Source organism: Corythoichthys intestinalis, chromosome 6, assembly GCF_030265065.1.
Source record: "Corythoichthys intestinalis isolate RoL2023-P3 chromosome 6, ASM3026506v1, whole genome shotgun sequence".
Lineage (NCBI taxonomy): Eukaryota > Metazoa > Chordata > Actinopteri > Syngnathiformes > Syngnathidae > Corythoichthys > Corythoichthys intestinalis.
In genome coordinates, this window is record NC_080400.1 from 48,184,353 (window position 1) to 48,209,291 (window position 24,939).

At 35.5% G+C, this 24,939-nt stretch overlaps 1 protein-coding gene across 5 annotated transcripts; it reads right to left on the minus strand.

Moving 5' to 3' along the window:
- Positions 1–4,833: 4,833 nt before the first annotated feature.
- On the minus strand, positions 4,834–24,285 carry LOC130918061 (dentin sialophosphoprotein). Of its 5 annotated transcripts, none has more exons than XM_057839937.1 (30): positions 24,183–24,285; positions 23,608–23,750; positions 23,388–23,486; positions 22,568–22,633; positions 19,358–19,463; positions 18,064–18,104; positions 17,917–17,976; positions 17,673–17,783; positions 17,501–17,590; positions 17,335–17,418; positions 17,123–17,233; positions 15,424–15,513; positions 13,870–13,900; positions 13,730–13,782; positions 13,601–13,640; positions 13,417–13,523; positions 11,467–11,556; positions 10,409–10,504; positions 10,257–10,328; positions 10,115–10,177; positions 9,845–9,931; positions 9,639–9,722; positions 9,414–9,509; positions 9,209–9,301; positions 9,025–9,105; positions 8,911–8,964; positions 8,499–8,597; positions 7,268–7,351; positions 6,441–6,539; positions 4,834–5,495 (listed from the first exon to the last, which is right to left on the minus strand). In XM_057839937.1, the coding sequence occupies exons 1-30, from the start codon at positions 24,202–24,204 to the stop codon at positions 5,139–5,141; spliced, it is 2,709 nt and encodes a 902-aa protein (XP_057695920.1). In that variant the 5' UTR covers positions 24,205–24,285; the 3' UTR covers positions 4,834–5,138. The 5 variants fall into 5 exon arrangements, with proteins under 5 accessions (XP_057695920.1, XP_057695921.1, XP_057695918.1 ...); XM_057839938.1 differs by having other exon boundaries at positions 13,417–13,511; positions 13,598–13,640; XM_057839935.1 differs by having other exon boundaries at positions 13,598–13,640.
- Positions 24,286–24,939: the final 654 nt, after the last annotated feature.

Here is a 24,939-nt window from a genome sequence, read left to right on the forward strand (position 1 = left end):
ACCACAACTTCGTCTCATACAGTGCCATGAAAAAGTACTTGCCCCTCCATTGCTCTTTTTTTTTACATACATGTAGTCCTCGGGTTACGAACGAGTTTCGTTCATACGCTGGCGACGTAACCAGAATTTCTGTGTAAGTCGGAATGAGCCCTTTAAGTACCCCTAAATCTGAAAATAACTATCCAAAAAGTCCAAAAGCATTGCTTTTTTTTTTTTTTTTTTAATGATGGAGGTTACACTGCCCTCTCATGGCCGCGTTGGGTATGGCTGGACTGTCGCCTTGCATGACTGAGAAGCAGACTCTCGTCTAACATGGATAGAGGACAGCTGCGCACTGATATGGCCCACATAAGGCTTTAAATTGTTTCAGTGAATATATGTTTGGGTATTAAGTTTAGAGCTGCAGTTTGTGGAGTTGTGTGTGAGCGATTTGCCATGAGAATTGTAAATACGTTAGCATTAATAGCATTTAAGATGGCGGACTTTTGTTAGGAAATTTAGGCTAAATAAATCTGCTAAATTGACATATTGATCAGACTAGATGGACGTTTGAACACCCACCCATTGTTTTGTGTCAAGTGTTTTATTGTTAAAATGTGTGTCGTTTTGAACATAAGTGTACAAGTGTGTTACAGCTTTACAAATTGTCAAAAGTTAAGGAACTCAAAAGCTTCAAAAACCACAGTTGCCTTGTTTTCTGTCCATCAAGCTGAACAACTGATCACATTTAGTGAGGACAGAACGCGTCATATTGATAAAGTAAAAAAAATAATAATAGCATACTGTGAGGTATAATTAGGTACTGTTAACGTGACTAAAAAAAAAAAAAAAAAAACCTGACTGGAAACAAAATGGAGGAAGTCGAAATCACGTAAGTCCAGTACGTCATAACCTGGGGATTTCCTGTATTTATCACACACAATTTTTCAAATTCATCGAACCATTTTAATATACCTCTCAAGATATATGTGCTCTCTCTCTGTCTCTCACTGTTTCTCTGTCTGTCTGTCTGTCTGTCTGTCTGTCTGTCTGTCTGTCTGTCTGTCTGTCTGTCTGTCTGTCTGTCTGTCTCTCTCTCTCTCTCTCTCTCTCTCTCTCTCTATCCATATATGGTGGAAAGTGGTTTCTGCTCTTGCACCCCTCTTTAAAACAAATTGCTGTATTTTAAGCCAAAAGAACTGTTGTGCTTGATATAACAATATGCCTATATGCTGCCATAGCAGTTTCATGGCGCATTAAGACCCAGAGCTATTTTTAATTTGTCTGTTTTACCCTGGAGACCCCCATTTACAGACACCGCGCAACCGCTTTTGTTTCAACCCAGCCACAAAAAGATTGTAATTATATTAATTATTTGAAATGTTTATCATTTTTAGCTTAGAATCATTAATTAATGTCTAATATTTAGTTAAAATAAACTTTAAAAAATTATTCACTCGCATATTTTATACTTTTAATCAAATTACATCACAATGAAAAAAATATTGTCTGTAAATAGGTCTACCTCATAACTATTGCTAAATTGTATTTTTTTTTTTTTTTACCAGATATTTAAGATGATAAATAATTGATCCAAACAAAGAAAATTAAAAAAACATTTAAAAAAACATTTAAATGGGTAAATATTTGAAAATGAAAATCTCGACCTTGATGTGTGCAATTTCTGCATCGTGACCGTTGTCCGGCTGCGGCCATTCACAACTGTGTTTTGACACTCGGTGATAGGCCTACATGCTACACAGAGTTATTGGCTCGAAATTAGGTAAGCACGCGATAATATCTCGTTAAAATCATGGTCTCTTTAATAATGCTCTCTCATGATCTCACCTCGCGTTAGGGTTGAGGGGTTTTAAAAATGTTGTTTTTTTTTTAAAAATGCCCTCCTGTTCAAAATTTTTCCTCCTCCAGAAAATTGAGATTTTAAGCTTTCCAATGATGTATAACACATGCATATTGGACAATTATGAAATCTGGCCAAATTGGGGGTCTCAGAGCGGAACTTCAAGTCAGCTCCCAGGCCTCTGGTAGAGGACCCGAGCTTGAGAGGGGAGACCATACCGCCCGTGTGGGCGAGACAACGATTCATATATATGTATATATATATATATATATATATATATATATATATATATATATATATATATATATATATATATATATATATATATATATATATATATATATATGTATATATCCGGCCCCCTTGAATCTTGCAACCTTTCGCCACATTTCAGGCTTCAAACATAAAGATATGAAATTTAATTTTTTTGTCAAGAATCAACAACAAGTGGGACACAATCGTGAAGTGGAACAACATTTATTGGATAATTTAAACTTTTTTAACAAATAAAAAACTGAAAAGTGGGGCGTGCAATATTATTCGGCCCCTTTACTTTCAGTGCAGCAAACTCACTCCAGAAGTTTAGTGAGGATCTCTGAATGATCCAATGTTGTCCTAAATGACCGATGATGATAAATAGAATCCACCTGTGTGTAATCAAGTCTCCGTATAAATGCACCTGCTCTGTGATAGTCTCAGGGTTCTGTTTAAAGTGCAGAGAGCATTATGAAAACTAAGGAACACACCAGGCAGGTCCGAGATACTGTTTTGGAGAAGTTTAAAGCCGGATTTGGATACAAAAAGATTTCCCAAGCTTTAAACATCTCAAGGAGCACTGTGCAAGCCATCATATTGAAATGGAAGGAGCATCAGACCACTGCAAATCTACCAAGACCCGGCCGTCCTTCCAAACTTTCTTCTCAAACAAGGAGAAAACTGATCAGAGATGCAGCCAAGAGGCCCATGATCACTCTGGATGAACTGCAGAGATCTACAGCTGAGGTGGGAGAGTCTGTCCATAGGACAACAATCAGTCGTACACTGCACAAATCTGGCCTTTATAGAAGAGTGGCAAGAAGAAAGCCATTTCTCAAAGATATCCATAAAAAGTCTCATTTAAAGTTTGCCACAAACCACCTGGGAGACACACCAAACATGTGGAAGAAGGTGCTCTGGTCAGATGAAACCAAAATTGAACTTTTTGGCCACAATGCAAAACGATATGTTTGGCGTAAAAGCAACACAGCTCATCACCCTGAACACACCATCCCCACTGTCAAACATGGTGGTGGCAGCATCATGGTTTGGGCCTGCTTTTCTTCAGCAGGGACCGGGAAGATGCTTAAAATTGATGGGAAGATGGATGCAGCCAAATACAGGAACATTCTGGAAGAAAACCTGTTGGTATCTGCACAAGACCTGAGACTGGGACGGAGATTTATCTTCCAACAGGACAATGATCCAAAACATAAAGCCAAATCTACAATGGAATGGTTTAAAAATAAACGTATCCAGGTGTTAGAATGGCCAAGTCAAAGTCCAGACCTGAATCCGATCGAGAATCTGTGGAAAGAGCTGAAGACTGCTGTTCACAAACACTCTCCATCCAACCTCACTGAGCTCGAGCTGTTTTGCAAGAAAGAATGGGCAAGAATGTCAGTCTCTCGATGTGCAAAACTGATAGAAACATACCCCAAGCGACTTGCAGCTGTAATTGGAGCAAAAGGTGGCGCTACAAAGTATTAACGCAAGGGGGCCGAATAATATTGCACGCCCCACTTTTCAGTTTATTTGTTAAAAAAGTTTAAATTATCCAATAAATTTTGTTCCACTTCACGATTGTGTCCCACTTGTTGTTGATTCTTGACAAAAAATTAAAATTCTATATCTTTATGTTTGAAGCCTGAAATGTGGCGAAAGGTTGCAAGGTTCAAGGGGACCGAATACTTTTGCAAGGCACTGTATATATATATATATATATATATATATATTTTTTTTTTTTTAAGATTTGAAATATAATTTTTTTGTGCCTAATATATTTTTAATTTAAAAATTATATTACGTGTTTCCTTAGCTTGTCACTGTATAATTTTTAAATTGGTTTGATGAACTGGAACCTATGTGTTTAAATATGAAAAAAAAAAAAAAAAATTCAGAAGGGGCAAACAACTATCTACAGCATTGGATGTGCACAAAAAAATGATATTTGAATAGAATCCTGTTGTGTAAAAAGTGTAGTAGGCAACTTTAAAGCAGCAATTTGAATTTGAAAAAAAAAACATGGGTTTTCCCATTGGCAGTGTATCAAATACTTGTTCTCCCCACTGTAAGTCATCACTACAGTATGATATCTGTGTTTTGCTGGAAGTACAGTAGTTTTGGGCCACATGTAGCCCAGAAAACTCAAAAAGTCATGCAATATACGTTGCATCAAATTGGCAGCTTAATTAACAAAACCAAAAAAAAAAGCTTAATTTGGTGGACTATTGTTGAGCATGTCCCACAGTAGTAGTACTGTATTGGTTAGCAGGGGTGCCTCATATTCTGATGGTCAGATTTCGAGTCTAAATTCCGGCCTTATTCTGCAAAGTTTGCATGTTTTCCTCAAGCTTGCGTTGGTTTTCATTAGGTTACTTGTCTGTTTTTTGAATTGCTTATATAAAGTATGTGGGGAAAAAAGTGTACATCCACGGTTGTTGTAATTAAATTAAAAATAGTAACTTCATCTCTATTCTTTGACAAAAAAAAAAAAAAAAAGTTGAGTTTCCTATGTGGTATAATGGTGCGATGAGTGTTCTTGTAATTGTAATCTGTAATGGATGTACTGGCTTCATTTGGCAAGCCCTAAAAGGATTATTCTTTCCAAAACACCCTTTATTGAAATAGCAGAAATTGATTGCTTTACAATCAATGAAACAAATCCTGATCAAGTTAACTTTTTTTCCTTTTCATATTGACATCAGAAGAATTGTCAAATGAAGTCAATGACTTCATCTTGTTAACCCTAACTTTATTATATATTATATTCAAGAATAGAATCACTGACAGCAATTTAACAGCAGCATGCACAAAATAAATCTTATTGTTTTATTCCCTGAAGCAAACACTGAATTGCAGTATTTCATTTGAAATATCAATACGTATATTCCACGTAAAATCATCTTTTTTTGCAGCACAATGACCACCCGCCATCCGACATTTCTTTTAATTGGGTTTCATTAGACATCTGTTAAAACTGTCACAGGGATAATTTGTCACTTAAACTTTTCCTCATGTGATCAACATTTGTGAATCATTTTCACTTGTAAGACCTGTGGCCTCTGTATAGACTACTCGAGCTTAAGTGCGTGGTGGGACGGGGCCCCGTGTCCCTGTACCGAAATGTACTCCCCATCAATGACTCCATGGGACTTAGGGGTCTGCGAATAGGTGCTCGATCTCCGCCACCAGTTGTAGACACAGATACATTTGAGACTGCGGGAGGTGGAGGGTTAAGAGGATCCAGGTTTACAACAGGTTTGGAGGGAAGCAATGGATACGTAAGAACAGGACCACCACCAGGCTTCGAGCTTCTGCTAAATGCTGAGTAGCCACTCGCGCCAGGGTCTGACACTTGCATTTGTGGGTCGCCGCTTTGCTCAGCATCAGGACTTTTCTGCAATTAAAAGGAAGAATTAACAATGTGGTGCTAAGTATTTTTGCTCTTTATGCTGCTAAATCAAGGCTGTATTCAAGCGTACAGCACCAACCAAATACTGGGGTTCTGTCTTTGGAGATGGCATAGCTATGTAGCAAAGGTGTGTCCCTAATGATATGCTACAGAATTGACAGTTTGATGGCAGAAACTCAGCCTAGTGGATAGGACTTATAAAAACATCTGTAATGTGACACACGTGTTTAACGCAATGTGATTGTCGGATGCATTTCAATCATAAATATGACAACAGCATGCATCACACCCCGTGAATCATTGTGAAGCTCAATCCATTGAATCTTTTTTTTTTATTAATGTTATCAGTTTATACAGTAGTTTTAAATCATTCCACTGGCCAATACAAAGCTGTGGAGTCAGGGAAAACAAAAGATCAGAAGTGGCAATAGATACATAAGGTTGCAATCGGTTATCACCAACTCATTTAATAAGAGTGGCTGCTAACGATGTCTGTGGCTGTAGCGACCAAGTGCAGTTACATAGACCATTTTGCACTGTATCTGTCTTAATGCAACATGGGAATATACCTTAATTAAAGGGAATGAGAGGAGATGCTTTGATTATCAGCAAATGGAATAGCCGCCCAGAGCGCCACAAAAAAGCCCTTAGATCTATGATAGGCATGTAAATAGAACCCATAAAGTTTGAGGACAACCCAGCAGTAGTGGAGACCATTATCTTAAAAACAACGCTCATAGGTGCACTGTGGAATGTGGAACTGGCAATGTGGAACCCCTGTCAGTGTTTTAACACTTTTATAAAGTGTCATTTAAAAATTTTGTACTGCCCATAAATAAGCAAAAAGGTGCTTAGACTCTTGTCAACTTCGCCTATATAAGCATATACAGTACAATAAGATAATGTTGTCATTGCATTGCATTTACTTACATTCTCCTTTTTCTTCTTGTCTTTCTTGGCCTTTTTGTTTTCCTTGTCACTGCCACTGGAACTCGAGGAACTGGAGCCCGAGGAGCTTGAGCTTGAATCCTGAACATAAATTAACCATGCCGAATTTTGCAAAACAAAGCTTAACCACATAATTCCTATACATTCACTGATTTATCCAATCATAAATATTGTACGACACTTCTCCCGTTCAGGGGTTCGGGGATCTAGGACCAAAGCGGAATTCAGACAAAAGGCAGACTAGACAATGGACTGGTCACAAGGCAACCACGGCACATATGGAGAAGGACTACAACTGTATTTTTCGGACTATAAGTCGCTTCTGAGTATAAGTCGCACCAGCCATAAAATGCCCAACGAAGAGGAAAAAAAAAACATATATAAGTCGGACTGGAGTATAAGTCGCATTTTTGGGGGAAATTTACTTGATAAAATCCAACACATAGTACAGATATGTCATCTTGAAAGGCAATTTAAAATAAAAATACAATAGAGAACAACATGCTGAATAAATGAACAGTATGATAATGTTACATGATGCATGAACAACGAAATGTGAACGTGGCCGGTATGTTGACGTGGCCATAGCTATTAAGAGTTATTCAGTTATTCACTCCAAAACACCAAAATAACATGTGAAATGATATAATAATGTGTTAATAATTTCACAAATAAATCACTCCTGAGTATAAGTCGCACCCCCAGCCAAACTATGAAAAAACTGCGACTTATAGCCCAAAAATACAGTAATTATACTGTTACTGAATGAGTGAGTCAGATACGTAAACCACTGCATCCAACAAACTAACCTTTTTCTTCTTCTTATCTTTCTTCTTTTTCTTGTCTTTCTTCTTTTTCTTCTTTTCATAATCACTTCCAGAAGAATCGGAATGCTTGGATGCAAATGTACACATTTGGTTAGCATACTGAAATCTTCCCTCCACTTTCAAAGCATAAATATTATTTTCAACAGTGGTGGATGAAGTACTCACTTTTTATTTCTGAAGTAAAAGTATTTATGCAGATGCAAAAAAGTACTGAAGTAAAAGTACAACTATTTAAGAAAGAAATACTCAAGTAAAAAGACAAAAGTACTTGCTTTAAAATGTACAAGTAAAAAGTAAAATTATTTCTGCAAATTTATAATGTCTAAATCAGATTATTTTTCTTAAAGCTCGTCAAATAATTTTCTCCATCTTGTTTCGAGTGTTACAGACTAGTTTACAGATTAATTATTCCGATTACTCCATTTATTTTAAGTAAATATTACTATTTCTTCTTATTAAGCCCATACATCTAAAAGTTGGTAATATTTCACCTAAATCAAGAAAAAAATTCTTTCAAATTATGTTTTGAAAAATATGTATTCTTGAATTAAGAACATTTCTGACAAACAAGTTTTTATAAAGATTAAATACACTAATTTATTGCTTAAAATAAGTCTTTTTATCATATTTTCAGCTGGCTATTTTTCATATTTCAAGAAATCTATGTAAAATTTACTTGAAGAACTGGCAGATAATTTCACTTATTTTGAGTAGACTTACACTGAAAACAAGGTAATTTAGTTTTAAGGAGGTGTGTTTTTGCAGTGTACAGAGATCTGAGAAAATATTCAAACAAAGAACCAGAAAATTAATTGACTGAAAATGAAAAAAAGACAAGCAATAAAATTGACTGCACTGTAAACAGACGCTTAATAAGCTCAAAAACTCCAAAACTTTGCTTAATGGCAGATTGCGAGCAACTATCACGTCCATGCCGCCACCTACTGTACAACAGGTTGCAGCACCCATCTGAAGGCGTGCTGCTCTCACAGTGTGTTTTTATTGGTCAATATCATGTTCACCTGCTTAATCTTGCTTGTACTTGTGTTGCTGCCTCTAGCGCTCATTTACGGTATAGTTACACGGGGCTTATCAATTGCACCAGCGGCATGAAAATGAAACTATTAATTCACAATGAGAAAAAAATGAAAACAAAGAAAAGTAACATGTAACGCAGGCGATGTAAAATGCCAATTACTGGCATTATACCTACTTTTTTCTTGCTTTTCTTTTTCTTCTTGTCCTTTTTCCTCTTTTTCTTCTTTTTGCAATCATCACTAGAAGAATCACTGGACGAGTCAGAGGAAGAATCCTGCACGGAAACAGTCACATAGTGTCATTTCCAGTTCCCAGACACAGAATTAGGTTCATATATAAAAACTAAAGCTGCATTTCAATGAATACTTTTAAATTATGCGTGATTAACTTTAGTGCAGCAGAGGTTTTGATCATGCCGTCATAGTACTGTGCATTAGTGCGTAATTAATTCATCGTAGACTATGAATCTTTTTATGAAGATGGGAAATTAATGTTTTGTTACACTGCTTTTTGTGTTTTTTCACACAAATCTGACCATTGATGAGTTTTTTTTTTTTTTTGTGAAACACTTTTAAGTGCTGGCTCACCTTTTTCTTGTCCTTTTTCTTCTTTTTCTTCTTTTTATCCTTTTTCTTCTTTTTCTGAAAGAAACATATATGGTATAATTTCTAAACGAATGGAAAAATAGTGTGTGACCTCACCTTGTCACCATCACTATCAGAGGAGGAGGAAGATGATGATGATGATGATGAGGAAGCGCTATCATCAGAAGAGTTGGCCTTCTAAACAAAAGTCAGAAATAAACTGCTGTCTTAAAGCCAAGTGATTGATATACAATATTCCAGGCAACAGCAATAATAAAATAATATACTAGTACTTATTTACCTTTTTCTTCTTCTTTGTCTTCTTCTTTTTCTTCTTTTTCTTTTTCTTCTTGTCATCCTCACTGTCGGATGAAGATGAGGAAGAACTTGAGTCCTGTAACATTTTGGGAAACCACAATATAAGAATAAATAACATAAAACATCGTGACATAGTACTGACTGCATAGTATACTGGATCAAACAACAAGTAATAACAAAAAGCGAACCTTTTTCTTCTTCTTCAGTTTCTTCTTCTTTTTCTTCTTTTTCTTTTCATCATCACTTTCAGATGAGGAAGAGGAAGACGAAGAACTAGAGTCCTGCTAAGAGGATTTTTCAAACCACATTTTAATTAGAAATTAAATGAACAAAAATACATTGTCACATTACGAATACCGACTCAAGCTGTAAAGCAATCCTGTATTGGATTACACAAGAGGAAGAAGGACAACCTTTTTCTTCTTATTTTTCTTCTTCTTCTTCTTCTTTTTCTTGTCATCATCACTGTCAGAGGATGAAGAGGAAGAACTAGAATCCTGTTAGTACAGTTAAATAGAAAAACAGTATTAAGCACCAAACCAACTGCAAATACAATAAAAATAAAGATAATTGACACATAATATCTGGACCATATTACAAGTTACAACAAAAAGCAAACCTTTTTCTTCTTCTTTTTCTTCTTCTTCTTTTTCTTCTTTTCATCATCACTTTCAGATGAGGAAGAGGAAGACGAAGAACCAGAGTCCTGAGAAGAGGATTTTTCAAAACGCACGTTATTTAAAATTATTCAACAAAAATACATTAATGTTACCAATACAAAGAAACTCAGGCCGTAGAGCAATGGGATAATATGAGATATAAATGTTAATAATACAAAGAAACTCAGGCCGTAGAGCAATGAGATAATATGAGATGTGCAAGTGCAAACCTTCTTTTTCTTCTTTTTCTTGTCATCATCACTGTCAGAGGAAGAGGAGGAAGAACTAGAATCCTATTAGTAGAGTTAAACAGAAAAACACTATAATAAACTAACAGTAATGCAATAAAAATACAACTAAAAGGAAACATACCTTTTTCTTTTTCTTCTTCTTTTTCTTTTTGTCATCCTCACTTTCAGAGGAAGAGGAGGAAGAACTAGAATCCTATTAGTATCGTTAAATAGAAAAACATTATAATAAACTAACAGTAAATACAATAAAAATACAAATAGAAGGAAACATACCTTTTTCTTCTTCTTCTTCTTCTTTTTCTTCTTTTTCTTCTCATCCTCACTTTCCGACGAAGAGCTTTCAGAAGATGAAGATGAGCTTGATGAATCCTAAACATGAAATAAAAAATATGCATTGATAGCAATAAGTAAGATCTGCAACATTTAAGTCAGAAATACGTCATAACATTTAAAAAGGGACTAATGTGGTGTTTTGTTTTGTTTTTCATTATTATTCAGAACATTGAACGCCATTTTACCATGTTGAAGTGACAATTTGCATTGACATTTCCCTGAAAAGCATTTTTTAAAAGCTATTTCAATTGGTCATCTTGGCTTGGGTTTCTGCAAAAGTTTGATTCTTATTAATATGTGGCTGACTGGATCCAATTTCAATGTGTTATTCTGATTGGCCGTCGGTGGAGTGGGTGTTGTTGGTGGAAAGCTCTTGGGTCTTAGCAACGCATTTGGTGTAGTGACTTGACGCCTTTACGTTTGCAATTGTTCTTCAATGACACAAAGTGCCACTATTTCACAATTACATAAAATTAAATATTTACCCATCTGAAAATCCCCCTTAGACAGGGCTCCATGCGCGCTAAGATATGTATTTTAGACAGCCTTCAAATCAAATTAAAAACTACATACAGTATATAACACTTCAACCAGGGCGAATGAAACAATGACAAATATTGGAAAATTACTTGAGCGCCTCTTTATAAAACATCTGTCACCGTGCATTAGACCCCACCAAATGCGTGACCATATGTAATCACTGAATACTTTATATATATTAATAGAGCTGTGTGCAATAGAGCATTGTTATATTTATCTAGCAATTTAATATTCAGTATTAAAACGACCAGCAGCTTTTATTGTTATGCTCAATTTAGATATATTAAAATGACCAGCAGCTTTTATTGTTAAGCTCAATTTAGATATATCTGAAGAAAAAATACACATCCCCTATTAGTAGGCATTCAAACTACCCTTTGATTGGGTCCTGTGGAAGCTTTAAATTGCAGATGAACTCTCTGAGGATTATTATCACCGGTATTTACAGTATATTGTACCTTCTTTTTCTTCTTCTTCTTCTTCTTCTTTTTTTTCTTCTTCTTCTTGTCTTTTTCCTCATCATCACTGTCTGAAGAGGAACCAGAATCCTATTGCAAAAAAATAAATGAGTAAATAAATAAGTACACGGTAAGGCTGTGCCATATCATACCATCACCAATATTAACGGTGTATTTTATGTGGCGATATGTATTTTGTGTTTACAAAATCAATGGTCATCTCAAATTAGTATTATACAATACTACTACAATCCAGAGTTGGGTAGTAATGAGTTACATTTAGTCCGTTACATTTACTTGAGTAACTTTTTGAGAAAAATGTACTTCTAAAAGTAGTCTTACTAAGCCATACTTTTTACTTTAGTAGATTTGTAAAGAACTCCGCTACTTTGGCCTACACTAGTCGTTACATTTTTCCTCTTTATTCTACATATTGACATATTGAGATGCCGACAGTAGCTCTACCAGTTTTACCAATGTGATGTCGCGACATGACTCCATTAAACCATTCAGAGGTAACAGTTTTTTTCTCCACTAGCGGGCACTCATGCTTTTTGAAGGGTAATGGGTCATAGTGTTCTGGTCTGAATTTGATGATTTTCGAGTCATCTTTTGGGCATAATACGATCATATAATAGTCTCAGCCAGGGATCTCCAATCACGAGCCGGAAAACCGATAACGGTCTGTGGCACATTTGCTATCGGGCCGCAGAGAAATAATAAATAATTTGTTAATGACCGCAATCTGGCCTTTGCCTCTTGACTAATCCGAGTAGAGATTTGTGTACATCGCACTCTAGTGGTTGGCCGCCTTTACTGGGCCCAGCGTCAGTCAATATAAACAGTAACGTTAGCTGCTGTTGGATCAGTGCTGTGGGTGGCGACGTCTTTGGACAGCTTTTTTTTACGGGAAAAGGCCACTTGTTAAGCCAGAAGAAGAGCCTACAACCAAGTCCATTCTGCATATAATGTGGCTATAAGCTAGCAGGTTGGGGACTGAGCTATACTATAGTATAATAACAGTTTATTTAGATGAAGTTGTGCTGAGAAAAAAAAAATACCATTACTATTTTTTTTTAATCAGATATTGTAAGCAGTTACTCATAATGGTATTCATTACTTGAGTATTCTTTTCAACAAATACTGTTTTATATCTACTTATATCTAAGTAATATATCTACTAATATTATTTAGAAGAAAGGCTACTCTTACTTGAGTAAAAGTTTTGGCTTCTCTACCTACCTTTGCTAGTATCTGCTAGCTGTTGGTTTTCAACAAAGACATGTATACAAACTGTAAATGCTTCGTTGTGCTGGGTTGCCACAGCCACCATCTTAGAGGAGTCCCATCCAATTGGATCTCATTTATTTAAGCTGTAAACGGAGGCAAGTCTCCCTAATCATTACTCAATTTTTTCATGTATTGCTAAACACAAAATATAGAACGATGGCACACACTAAAAATAAGCACTTTTTGGGCAAAATACATTGCCTTTATTAAAAGTCCATTGTCCATTTCTTGGGAGAGCGGGATTGAAACATCACTGCATGGCTGCAGCTTTCTTTGCCATTTTTGGGTTTCTTGTTTGACCGAAAATGTTTTAAAAAGTTTTAAACTGTTTTAAACTGTTATGCTACATTTGATTTCTGAGGTTAAACACCACATGGAAATTTTTTGTATCCATTTTAAGCTGTGTCAGTCATCGATATCAATATTTACCTTGTGGTGTAAAACAAGAATGTCTTAAATATTGCGCGAGCTGTTAATCCGAAGCAGCAATTACTTACTTACATCATATTTTTGTTCCCGTATCATCATAAATATCCTCATCGCAAATTTCCTTGAAATATAACGATATAATTTTAAGCCTATATCACCCACCCGTACTACAAAGGCAGATTACTGCTTGATGATTGTGCTCTTTTATCAATATGTAAGCAATATGGTCACCTTTTCTTTCTTCTTCTTTAGCTTCTTTTTCTTCTTCTCCATCTCATCCCCTCCCTCTCCCTCGTCATCACTCAGGTGGCCCTCTTCAGTAAAGTCTGGCAACGCCTCTGCTTCCATGAGTCACAATTACATCTCTGACCTATCTAAAACAGTCAGCTAATACAATGATATTTAGACTTACCACCTGGTGTGTAGGTCCCAGACGGATCTTCCCCTGCTTTAAACTATTACCAACACAAACAGTAAAAGCCATGCTTAATTTATCTGCTGTTTAAGTGGCGTACGATACATAATGTTCATGCTATTGTGTCACCTTGTCATCAATATCCTTGGCTGTGTCTCCAACAGCACTTGTCTCTGCAATATCTGCAATGAACAACAATATGAACATCAGGAGAAAAACAGGTCTTATTGTATTGATTTTAATTAGAAAGGAAAATTGGAAAAACTAACCAGCGGGTGTAAGTAATTCTTGCTCTTCATCCTGTGAAAAATTAAAAACTTTCGTCAACTATTTCTTTACCATCTTCTGGATTAGTACATTGAGCTTGAATTTTCTTCATAGTTAACTAGTGTGTAAATCAAATGTAAAAGTGCATAATATGGCCACACTGTGCAGCACCAACAACATCAAGACCATATGAAAATTCTCCCCAAACACGTTGAAGCACATCAGGATCAATTGAATTGATCGCTGTTGTTATTTGAGGTTTTAAGTTTTCCAGGTCAGTTGGCAATGGCGGAACAAAGACTTTTTTTCAAACCCCCAGAAAAAAAAAAAATCACAAACTGTTATCATATCGTTATTCTCATATCGCATTGATGTTGTTCGTGCTGCAAGGGGTGGCCATACTGAGCACTTGTAACATTTGAAATTGAACTTGACTGTCAGTAAGATACCTGTATTATGTTTTATTCTTTTCCTATTTTTCCTTCATAAAATATTTAATCATGCATTGTGGTCATTCTTTTTGAATCACCCTGTAATTTGAGGTTAACAGTTTCAGGGACAGTGGTCACTACAGTGGACAACTATTAAAACGTTATCACTAGCTTAACTCATTCACTGCCAGCCTGGTTAAAAGAGTGTTGTAGTAGTTCATAAAACAGGGAAACTGATATTGAAAATACTTATTGACGTCCAATCCATTTCAATGGGGAGGGGCTGGTTAAAATGGATTGGGCGTATATTGCCATCTTTGGCAGACGAAGAGTTAAGCCATGTCAGGTCACATGAGATTTATTAAAATATAAATAAACAAATAAATAACCATTGCAAAATACACAAGGCGCTGCACTAATTTGAATTTTAAGGCTTTATACTTTTTAAAAATTATTTTACTACAACTTGTTCTAATTTATTTATTGAAGTTTTACTATTTCTGTTTTTTCATTATTTTATTGAGAATTATTTATATATTAATATATAATTATTTTTTGATAGTTTTTAAAAAAATTTATTCATGACAATTTAAACAGTTGATATACTGTATATTCTCCCTAAAAGGGATCCTTCAATTAATTAATTCATTTTATTTAAAATTACTTATATAGAGTATATTACAATACACAATACAAGCACAAAATACTGTCCCTTGGTTTGAGCATGAATATGAAAGAAACATTTAAGGAAAAAAAAAAAAAAAAACATAATACGTAAAACAAAAACAAAAAAAGAGAGAGAAAGGAAAAATTAAGACAAATATTGTTTTAAGGCACAAAGAACCGAAATCCTTCTCAAACATTTTTACATGATACCGTAACTTTCAGACTACAAGCCGCTACTTACAGTATTCATTAGCTTTGAACCCAGGGCTTTATAGTTCATTGCGGCTTATATACTGTATGAACAAGTATGGTTTTGTAAGGTTATGTTTGTTATGTGCAAAAACAAAAACAAAATAGGGTGGGTGTGGCTTATAGTCAGGTGCGCTTTATAGTCTAATAAATTACAGTATATATGATTGTGTATATTGTACCAAATATAGAGTAGCCTATGCAGAATACCTTTTTGTCTTTTTTCTTCTTGTCCTTTTTCTTTTTCTTCTTCTTGTCTTTCTCGCTATCAGAAGATGATGATGAAGATGAGCTAGAATCCTGTGATAGGTTAATTGATTTTGTCAGACAATGTATTTTTCATATACCTGTATAGTACATCTGAGATGTCCCCCTTATTTTCCTAATGCATGATATATACCCAGTCTTATCAGTAATGCGTTACTAAGTAAAGTGTCATTGTAATCGGATTACTTTCTTTAAGTAACGAGCAATCTAACACGTTTATTTTTCCAAACCAATAATCTGATTGATTAAATTTAGTTTCCTTAGTGTCTGTGCGTTACTATTTTGTTATTGCCTCATAATGTATGTAGAATGAAGAATATTGTAGTCATGTACGTAGAGCATTTTGAACAGAAAATGTTCATCCATTCGTTTCCACGATAACCACTCATAGTTACTTCCTGTTTTGGTCTCAAGTCACACGTGCTAAGTGTTTTGGGACTGAGAAAGACGTGACGAATGCGGGCATTTGAGCCGAGTGCAGCCACCTGTTGAGATGTGCGAGGGAATGTTGATCTGTGTGCGTCCATGAATGAACCTGAGTATTTTTCCTTCATTCTGAAGGGTTCCAGCGATAGGTTTGAGCCGCTACATACATTCGTAACTTTGCCGTTGCAACGGTGGGTAGTCATCGCTCCAAGTCAGCAAACATTGTTTACATAATATTTGTGTTGCACATTTACGGCGTGAGGTGATGTGTTCGTTTAGCATCTTTGGGATGTGTTGTAAGTCCGACTGAGTGTTTTTTGAGTGTGTTTCGTGGCCAAATTGACCGCGTGTGTGTACTGCGTACTTCCTAGTTGTGCGCGCGCATTCGCGCCTGCCCACACCTTGTGTTTATTGCACAATTCATTTGTGTGTTGTTGTTTATTGTGCAATCAGTTTGCATTGCTTTACACTGGCACTGATATGCTGTTAACCCTGACCCCTAAACCCTAACCCAAAGTTTGGATTTTTTTTTTACATTAGGCATAATCTTCGAGTTAGCGGGGGTTTAATTAGTCGGTGGAGTTGATTTCAACAAATTCCTTGCAGTTTGTCAGTTATTTGTTAGTTTCAGGGCTCCTGAGTGGCTAAGCCAGCGTGAGTCAGTGTTGGTTGAAATCAACTCCATCGATTGATTAAACCCCGCTATAACTCAAAGATTAAGCCTTATAGGAAAAATTCTGATCTTCCCCTTTAAATTCAATTATCGGAAAGTCAATTACAAGTGATGACATTTTTCTGTTGTCATTCTTATGTTGAGGCAGCAAAGAGACAAAAATTGATGAAAAAGTAACCGATAAATTACTTCTAAAGTAACTTTGTTACTTTGTAATAAAGTAATCAGTAAAGTAATTAAATTACTTTTTTTCTTTTATGAGGAGTTATCAGTAATCAGTAATTTAATTGCTTTCTCAAGTAATCTGTGTGACAAAACTGTGTATACTTCATATTACATCACATCACATAAAAAGCATGCAGTGGGTATGATGGAATTTGGTGCTGATCCAAATGAAAATACTTTTTACAACATTTACATTAAAGTTTTAGAATCTAGCCTAAACCTTTTCGGACACGGCCTTTAAGTGAGCTTCAATCAGTATGAGCGATTTACACACTTAAACATTCTTAACATACATGTAAATTAAAAAAACTGATTTGCCTTTTTCTTATCTTTCTTTTTCTTCTTTTTCTTTTTCTTGTCATCATCGCTGTCAGAAGAGGAGGAGGAAGATGAAGAAGAAGAGGAAGAAGAGGAGGAGGAACTGGAATCCTATCAAAGAGGGAGGAAATAAATTACTAAATTTAAATATGTAATTTTGAAAAAAAAAAAAGACTAGTAGAACTTAATTTTCCATATCCCGATCACACTACCTTCGTCTTCTTTTTCTTCTTCTTCTTCTTCTTCTTTTCATCTTCACTGTCAGAATAACTGTCAGATGACGAGGATGAGGAATCCTATGAAATAAAAAGGGAAAAGTAATCTTTCTTGACTTCATTTATGAATGCGATTATTTTCAAAACACACTATTTAATATACCTTCTTGTCTTTCTTTTTCTTCTTTTTCTTGTCTTTCTTCTTTTTCTTCTCATCTTCACTGTCAGAAGAACTGTCAGATGATGAGGAATCCTATGACATTAAAACAGAAAAGCAATCTGTCTTGACTTCATTTATGAATGCGATTCTTTTCAAAACACACCATTTAACATACCTTCTTGTCTTTCTTTTTCTTCTTTTTCTTGTCTTTCTTCTTTTTCTTCTTCTTGTCCTTTTTCTTCTTTTCATCACTGTCTGAGGAAGAGTTGTCAGAGGGAGAGGAATCCTGGAAAGTGAAGGTAGAAAAGCAGTTTTAACTAAATATAGCTTTGGGATTGGTTTTATCCGTTTTAGTTATTACTACGAATGTTCATACAACATTTTTATATTAATCTACTTTGTGCACACATGTATTTCACCTTTTTCTTATCCTTCTTTTTCCCTTCTGGGTCATTGTCATCATCAGATAAGATGGAAACCTGGAACAAGCAAGAAGAAGCAAGACTTATCTCATATGATAATGAATATTTACGATTGTTAGTAGTCACAAAGGTTATCTCCCTCACCCGTTTTAACTCCAAGTCCCCAGGAAGTTCCATTTGTTCATCTAAAGATATACAAATCATGATGGTCAGTTAAGTTTAGTAGAAACCTATTACAATATGAGTAGATTGGCAAATCATTTTTTGGGGCTCTGTGGAAAAAGCATCCTATAGATTTCCGACCAGTGGTCCGACCATTATGACTGAAACCTTGGATTGTGAAAATTTAGAATCGCATCAATCTACAACATCTGCTAAATCATCACTTGTTAAACATCAGCCATTAGTCTTACAATATTTATTTGCAGCACTCAGAGTGGGATTAAGGTCAATGCAAAAAAATGTTTTCTAATCAGAGGTGGGTAGAGTAGCCAAAAGTTTTACTCAAGTAAGCGTAGTGTTACTTCAAAATAATATTACTCAAGTAAAAGTAGTCATTCAAGAAATGTACTCAAGTACAAGTAAAAAAGTATTTGGGTGAAAAAAATACTCAATTTATGAGTAACATTGTGAGTAACTGCGTAATATGTTGGATTTTTTTTTTTTTTTTTTTTGAACAATGGCTTTTTTTTTTCTCAGCACAAACTTATGTATATAAACCTTTATTATCATAGTGTAGTATAAAATATTACATAACCTCATTAAGCCAAGGAAATACAAAAAAATGAATTCCAGCGAGAGAAAAAACATCTACAGAAATTATGCATATTCATCCAAAGAGCATGAGTGCCCTCTAGTGGAGAAAAAATATGTCCTATTATGAAACTAAAAGGATCACATGGTATCTCCGGTTTTCTGTGGTCAATCTATGCCAAATAAAAACTGGAAAAGAGAGATTAAAATCCGCTCTTTCGAGTCACGTTGACGGCGGTGCTCTATGTCAAATACTAAAGACGCCATGTTAATAGGCAGGCCAGCGTGATCATAGAATGGCAAGCTTGAGTCTGACTGGTTTAATGGAGGCATGTGATTATTGTTGCGACGTTTCATAGATGAAACTGGTTGAGCAGCTGTCGGCGTCTCTGGCAGAAAAATAAGTCAAATCTAATATGTAGAATAAAAGGGAAAAATGTAACGACTAATGTAGCCCGAAGCAGCAGAGTCAGAATTGCGTTTCTTCTTTACAAATTTACTCTAGTAAAATTAAAAACTATGGCTTAGTAAAACTCCTCTTAGAAGTACATTTTTCTCAAAAAGTGACTCAAGTAAATGTAACGGAGTAAATGTAATGAGTTACACTCCATCTCTTTTTCTAATCATGGCAAATCACAAAATTTGGAGAAGTACATGAATCTTCCCGACACAGTATTTCACTTACCAGTTGGCGGTACGATCAACCTGTCCCACATATACTCTTTCACTACTTTCTTTTTCTTCTTGTCCTCCTCTTTCTTCTTCTTTTTCTTCTTCTTTTTCTTTTCATCCTTTGGAATAACAATGAATTACAATGTATACCAGGCTATTCGAGTGATGTCAAACTTACAGCACAAGTGTCAGAAGACGGCCGTCAGTGGGTCCAACCCATGCCATGAGGACATAAATTCACTGCTATTTTTGTAATAAAGTGAACTATTCTTGCAAATTTTGTCCGTATAAAGAGTTTACACTTATTTTTTTATATTGGCTGCTACTTACAGTGATACTTAAAGTATCTGAACCTTATGGAATTTCTTGCATTTTTGCATAAAATTTCCATAAAATACAGCAATGGCAGCAATAACTTCAACCTGACGCTTCCTGTTGCTGCAGATCAGTCTGGCACATCGATCAGAACTATTCTTGGCCCATTCTTCTCTACAAAACTGCTGTAGTTCAGTCAGATTCCTGGGATGTCTGGCATGAATTGCTATCTTTAAGTCATGCCACAAGATCTCAATGGGGTTCAAGTCTGGATTTGGCCACTCCAGAACGTGTATTTTGTTCTTCTGAAACAATTCTGAAGTTGATTTACTTCTATGTTTTGGATCGTTGTCTTGTTGCAGCATCCATCCTCTTTTTAGCTTCGTCTGATAGATGGCCTCAGGTTTTTCTGTAAAAATCCTTATAAACTTTTGAATTTATTGTTTTTATTAATTTTTGCAAGTTGTCCAGGCCCTGAGATAGCAACCGAGCCCCAAATCATGATGCTCCCTCCACCATGCCTCACGGTGGGGTTTAAGTGTTGATGTTGGTGAACTGTTCCATTTTTCCTCCACACATGACATTGTGTGTTACTCCCAAATAATTCAACTTTGGTTTAATCAGTCCACAAAATATTTTGCCAAAACTTCTGTGGAGTGTCAAAGTGCCTTTTTGCGAACGTTAAACGAGCAACAATGTTTTTTTTTTAGACAGCAGTGGCTTCCTCTGTGGAGTCCTCCCATGAACACTATTGTTGGCCATTGTTTTACATATTGTTGATGTGTGACCAGAGATATTGGACTGTGCCAGTGATGTCTGTAAGTCTTTAGCAGACACTCTAGGTTCTTTTTTACCTGTCTGAGTATGTGCTGAACACTTGGCGTCATCTTTGGTGGACGGCCACTCCTTGGGAGAGAAGCAACAGTGCCAAACTCTCTCCATTTGAAGATAATCACTCTGACTGTCGATTGATGAACATCCAGACTTTTAGAGATGGTTTTGTATCCTTTCCCAGCTTTATATAAAGCAACTACCCTTGATCGCAGGTCTTCAGACAGCTCTTTTGACTGAGCCATGATACACATCAGACAATGCTCCTCACCGAGACATTTCTTACCCAGTGTGTGTTTTACAATGGGCAGGGCAGCTGACTTTGTTTGGTAAAATTTGGTTTCAATTGCTCTTTAAGTGTCCTTAGGCAGATGGTTGACTTACTAATTTCCCCCTTCCGTCATTGTTTGCATGCTATCCTCATTACAAAATGAAAACTTATAGAGGTTTGGGTGGTTTTATTTAAAGCAGACAGTTTTTTCATCTGTGTGGTTTTGACAAAGATCAGATTACATTTGATGGTGATTTTATGCAGAAATGTGAGAAATTCCAAAAGGTTCAGATACTTTTTCATACCACTATAAGATTTGACACCTTATGTGGAAGTTAAAAGTTACCAAAGCAAAGGAACTATGTTTTTTAAGATAAATAATAATAATAACATAAATTTGTAAAAGACATTTTTTTTCTTATGTGTAATAGTACAGAAAAACATAAGTAAAACCCAGTACTTCAAGGAAGTAGCCGTCCGACAATGGATGTTTAAATATTGTATCTTCTATTATCTGAAATCTATGAAACTTGCGATTGACATACTTTAAATAGTTTGAGCAACTGTTTTTTACATTAAGGTCAATTATACTTGCTATGGTCTTTCCCCTTATTCGTTTTATTTGAGATTTATTTTGGTCATCATCAGGTAGGTGGGACAAGAGAAAAATGGCATTTTAGGAGCTATTCCAGACTTATTTGGTATTATTCGAGATACTTTAAGCCTTCTTTTCTGTTAGTTTTTATTGATTTTGATCAAGTTAATGTGCTCAGTATGTACGTTTGAGTATTTAATATTTGGATTATTTAAATTTTTAAAGGTGCATTTTTAAAATGTCCTCCAATTCACCCACTTTTTTTTTTTAGCTCAAACCTGTGTCTGGCATTGAAATGCTGGCCTTTTAACTATTTCAAAAATTGTCCAACTAAGGATTAACAAATAGTCTTAGAAGTCATCATTTTCCTTGCCATGATATGAACATATTCAGATGTTAGTCACTGGATGATTCGAGCTAAATTCTTGATATTTTACATGGATCAAGACTCCAGTAAAAGCATGCATAAATAACATACACACGCTGATTAAATGCACAATAAATTTCCATTACATAGGAATGTAAATGTGTGTCCATTTTTTTTTTTTTTTTTGCAATGATCCAAAAAAATGTATGTTGGAAAATAGCTCATTGTTATAACTTGTCTGTTTAAAGCCTTCCAAATGGGTGTGTACCCGGCCTTCTATCAGATACATTCTGCATGCAAAACGTGAATGCCTCCACCTAGTTTCTCATACTTTACTACTTTACAAGTCAAGCAATACAAACCTCGAGGCGGTACTACCATTCTGGAATGCAAAGGTCTAGCCAGGAATTTTCCCCATCAGTGATTGAAAATATCTAATACCTAAGAGATCTCTCTGTTTAATGACAAAGATGTGGACAGAGTTTCTGAATGTAAAGAATTGCATCTGAAGTGCTCTTAAAACAAATTTTAATTGCTTATTGTTAACAACTCAACAGTTGCGGAAATGATGTTAATATACTGTAAATGTAAAATAGTTCATTTGTCATGTTAACAAACCACACACTTCAATAATCATCATACAGTCACTTTCACTCATCTCAGATAGATTGTAGTTTGGATTTACATAGGCTGAGAGCTCTGCACATAGCAAATAATTTTGAAATGGTTTCTGTGGTGCTTTCTGACTTGGCTGGAAAGGGAACTAAAGTGACTCTGAACATGTGATGACAACGTCTAACGGCAGACGTGCCGAAGCAATATTTGAACACGCAGATGATCATACCTCACTATCGCTGTCTGAAGAGCTGCTGGAAGAAGAGGATGAAGAGGAGGAAGAGGAACTGGAATCCTGTAAAAAGATAGCCTTCTTTTGTTTTTCTTTCATTTTTTTAAATGTACTTTGCATACACAAATGAACAGGTTTACTGGTTTGGACCTTTGTCAACTTAAAGGAGCTCTTTGTCATTGCTGTGTAGTGTAAAAAGGGAAGGGCTCTTCAGGCACTTGGCAAACACACAAACAAGCACACGTCCACCCATTGCAGTTATGCAGACAGCCTATTGTACCCATCACAGTGTGTGATTGGTCTATTTTCTACAAACACATTAATCACATGCCTGACCAGTTTAGTGCAGTCAGGAGGGTATTAACTACTTCCCAGGCTGGGCACACCCTAAAGTAGCTATAAAAGTTTAGTGCCTCATGAAAAAAATCCCTCTCATCTTAAAGCAATATTAAGATTACATTTTGATTACAAACCGTTTATAATTTTAAGACTAGCAGTACATACATGTTATATTCTCAACAATTGTTTGCAGTAATACTGTATATTCAATTGTCCTCCAATGCAATAGACCATTTAAATATTATATAAATATATACACACACATATATATGTTGTACTGAGATGCAGATATTAATATTATATGTGACGGATATTCAACCCGAAATTGTGAATTGCCCTCAGTAAAAATGACAGGGTACCTCCCACCCTTCACACCCCTCCTTAAAAAAATTGTCGACATTAGATAATTATTTTTAAGTATAACACAATCATATTAGGGATGTCAATAAAGTCTTAATCTTTTTCTGAAGATACATACTTTCTTTTTCTTCTTTTTCTTCAGTTTCTTTTTCTTTTCCATTTTGCATTCCTCCTCACTGTCCGATGATGATGAAGAACTGTCATATGAGTATGGTGCCTGAAGACAAAAAGTCCCGCATACTTGTCACTATTCTTTAACAGGTAAAAGAGCAAATATACAGTATGCACTATGCAGCAATCAAAGCTGCAACAAACCCTGCACTAATAGGCCTACTTACCAGACAATCTGGAGTTTGTGTCGGTTGGCTCTTGTCGTGTTGACAAGTCTCTATTTCTACAGGTTCTGTTTCTTCAGTGACAGACCCCAAACGACCAGGAGAGGTGGCTGCTGGCTCTTCCACACTTGCAGCTCCAAGAGGAGCTATTGTGGATACAACAGGTCACAGCATGTCAAGATCCAATTCATAAGGATTCTGGATTGAATATTTTTAACACTCCATATGTAGAATTACTTTAAACATTTCAACCATTTCACAGAAGTTTCCCCACACTGCTTACAGTGATTAAATGATTCATCAACAAATTTTTCTGTAGTAAGTGAAAAATTTCCTCATTCCATTTGAAATAAAAAATCCAAGAATGACCTAATTTCAGTGTGTGAATAATCACTAGTGCCACGCCCCTCATAACAGAACGAACAAACGCCCAATGGCCTGTGCAACTTGATAATTGGATAAAATACTCCTGAATTAGTTCCACATTTTAAAACAGTTTTACTCTTTTTTCCTAGCTGTGCAATATGAGCTAAAAATGCTAGGATTAAAAAAAGAATGTCAATTGAATCACAACTAACCTGCAGTGAGAAGAGATTCCATGTGTGTCCAACCTTCTCCTCTGCCGAGGAAACCTCCCTAACACACCCTCAGTCCAGGTTTAACAACTAAGGTGAGTGTAAAGAACATGAATGACAGGGCTTTAAATTGGCCCGAACAAAAAAAATTTCAAAATAATTCAGAATGTGCGATTAGTTATTCTACAAATTGCAAAAAGGTTCATACACAGTTGGCCAAACCTTATATTTTAAACGGTAGACTCATTATATGCATAAATAACACAACTGGTTCGTGTTTAACACATGAAATAATGTTTGCTTGCCTTTATTTTGAAAAATTTAGAAACGCTTATCCATGCCAACAGGTAATGCTTGTTCTACTACCTGTGAAAACAGATTGTATCTATATGAAACAGGAAATGCTGCTGCAAAAATAGGTTGCCTACTGTATTTCTAATAGAGATTTAGTTTAGTGTGCTGAGCTTGTGATTGATAAAATCCATAAAATTGAGCACATGTAAAGTTGTACATGATTGAAATGTTTTCGAAATTGTGACTTAATTCAATTTATCACCTGATAAACTTGTATTTTTAATTATAAAGTTACTTTTTTATTACCACTATTATACAGAATTACAACATTATAACCAGAAACAACAAATAACACTATACATATTGTACAGTAAACTACTTTGCAGTCTAGTAGCATGTTTGTGTCCTTCAAGCTTCCGTACTTAAAGAGCCAACTAGGCGGAAAAAGTAAAGTCAAATTACACAG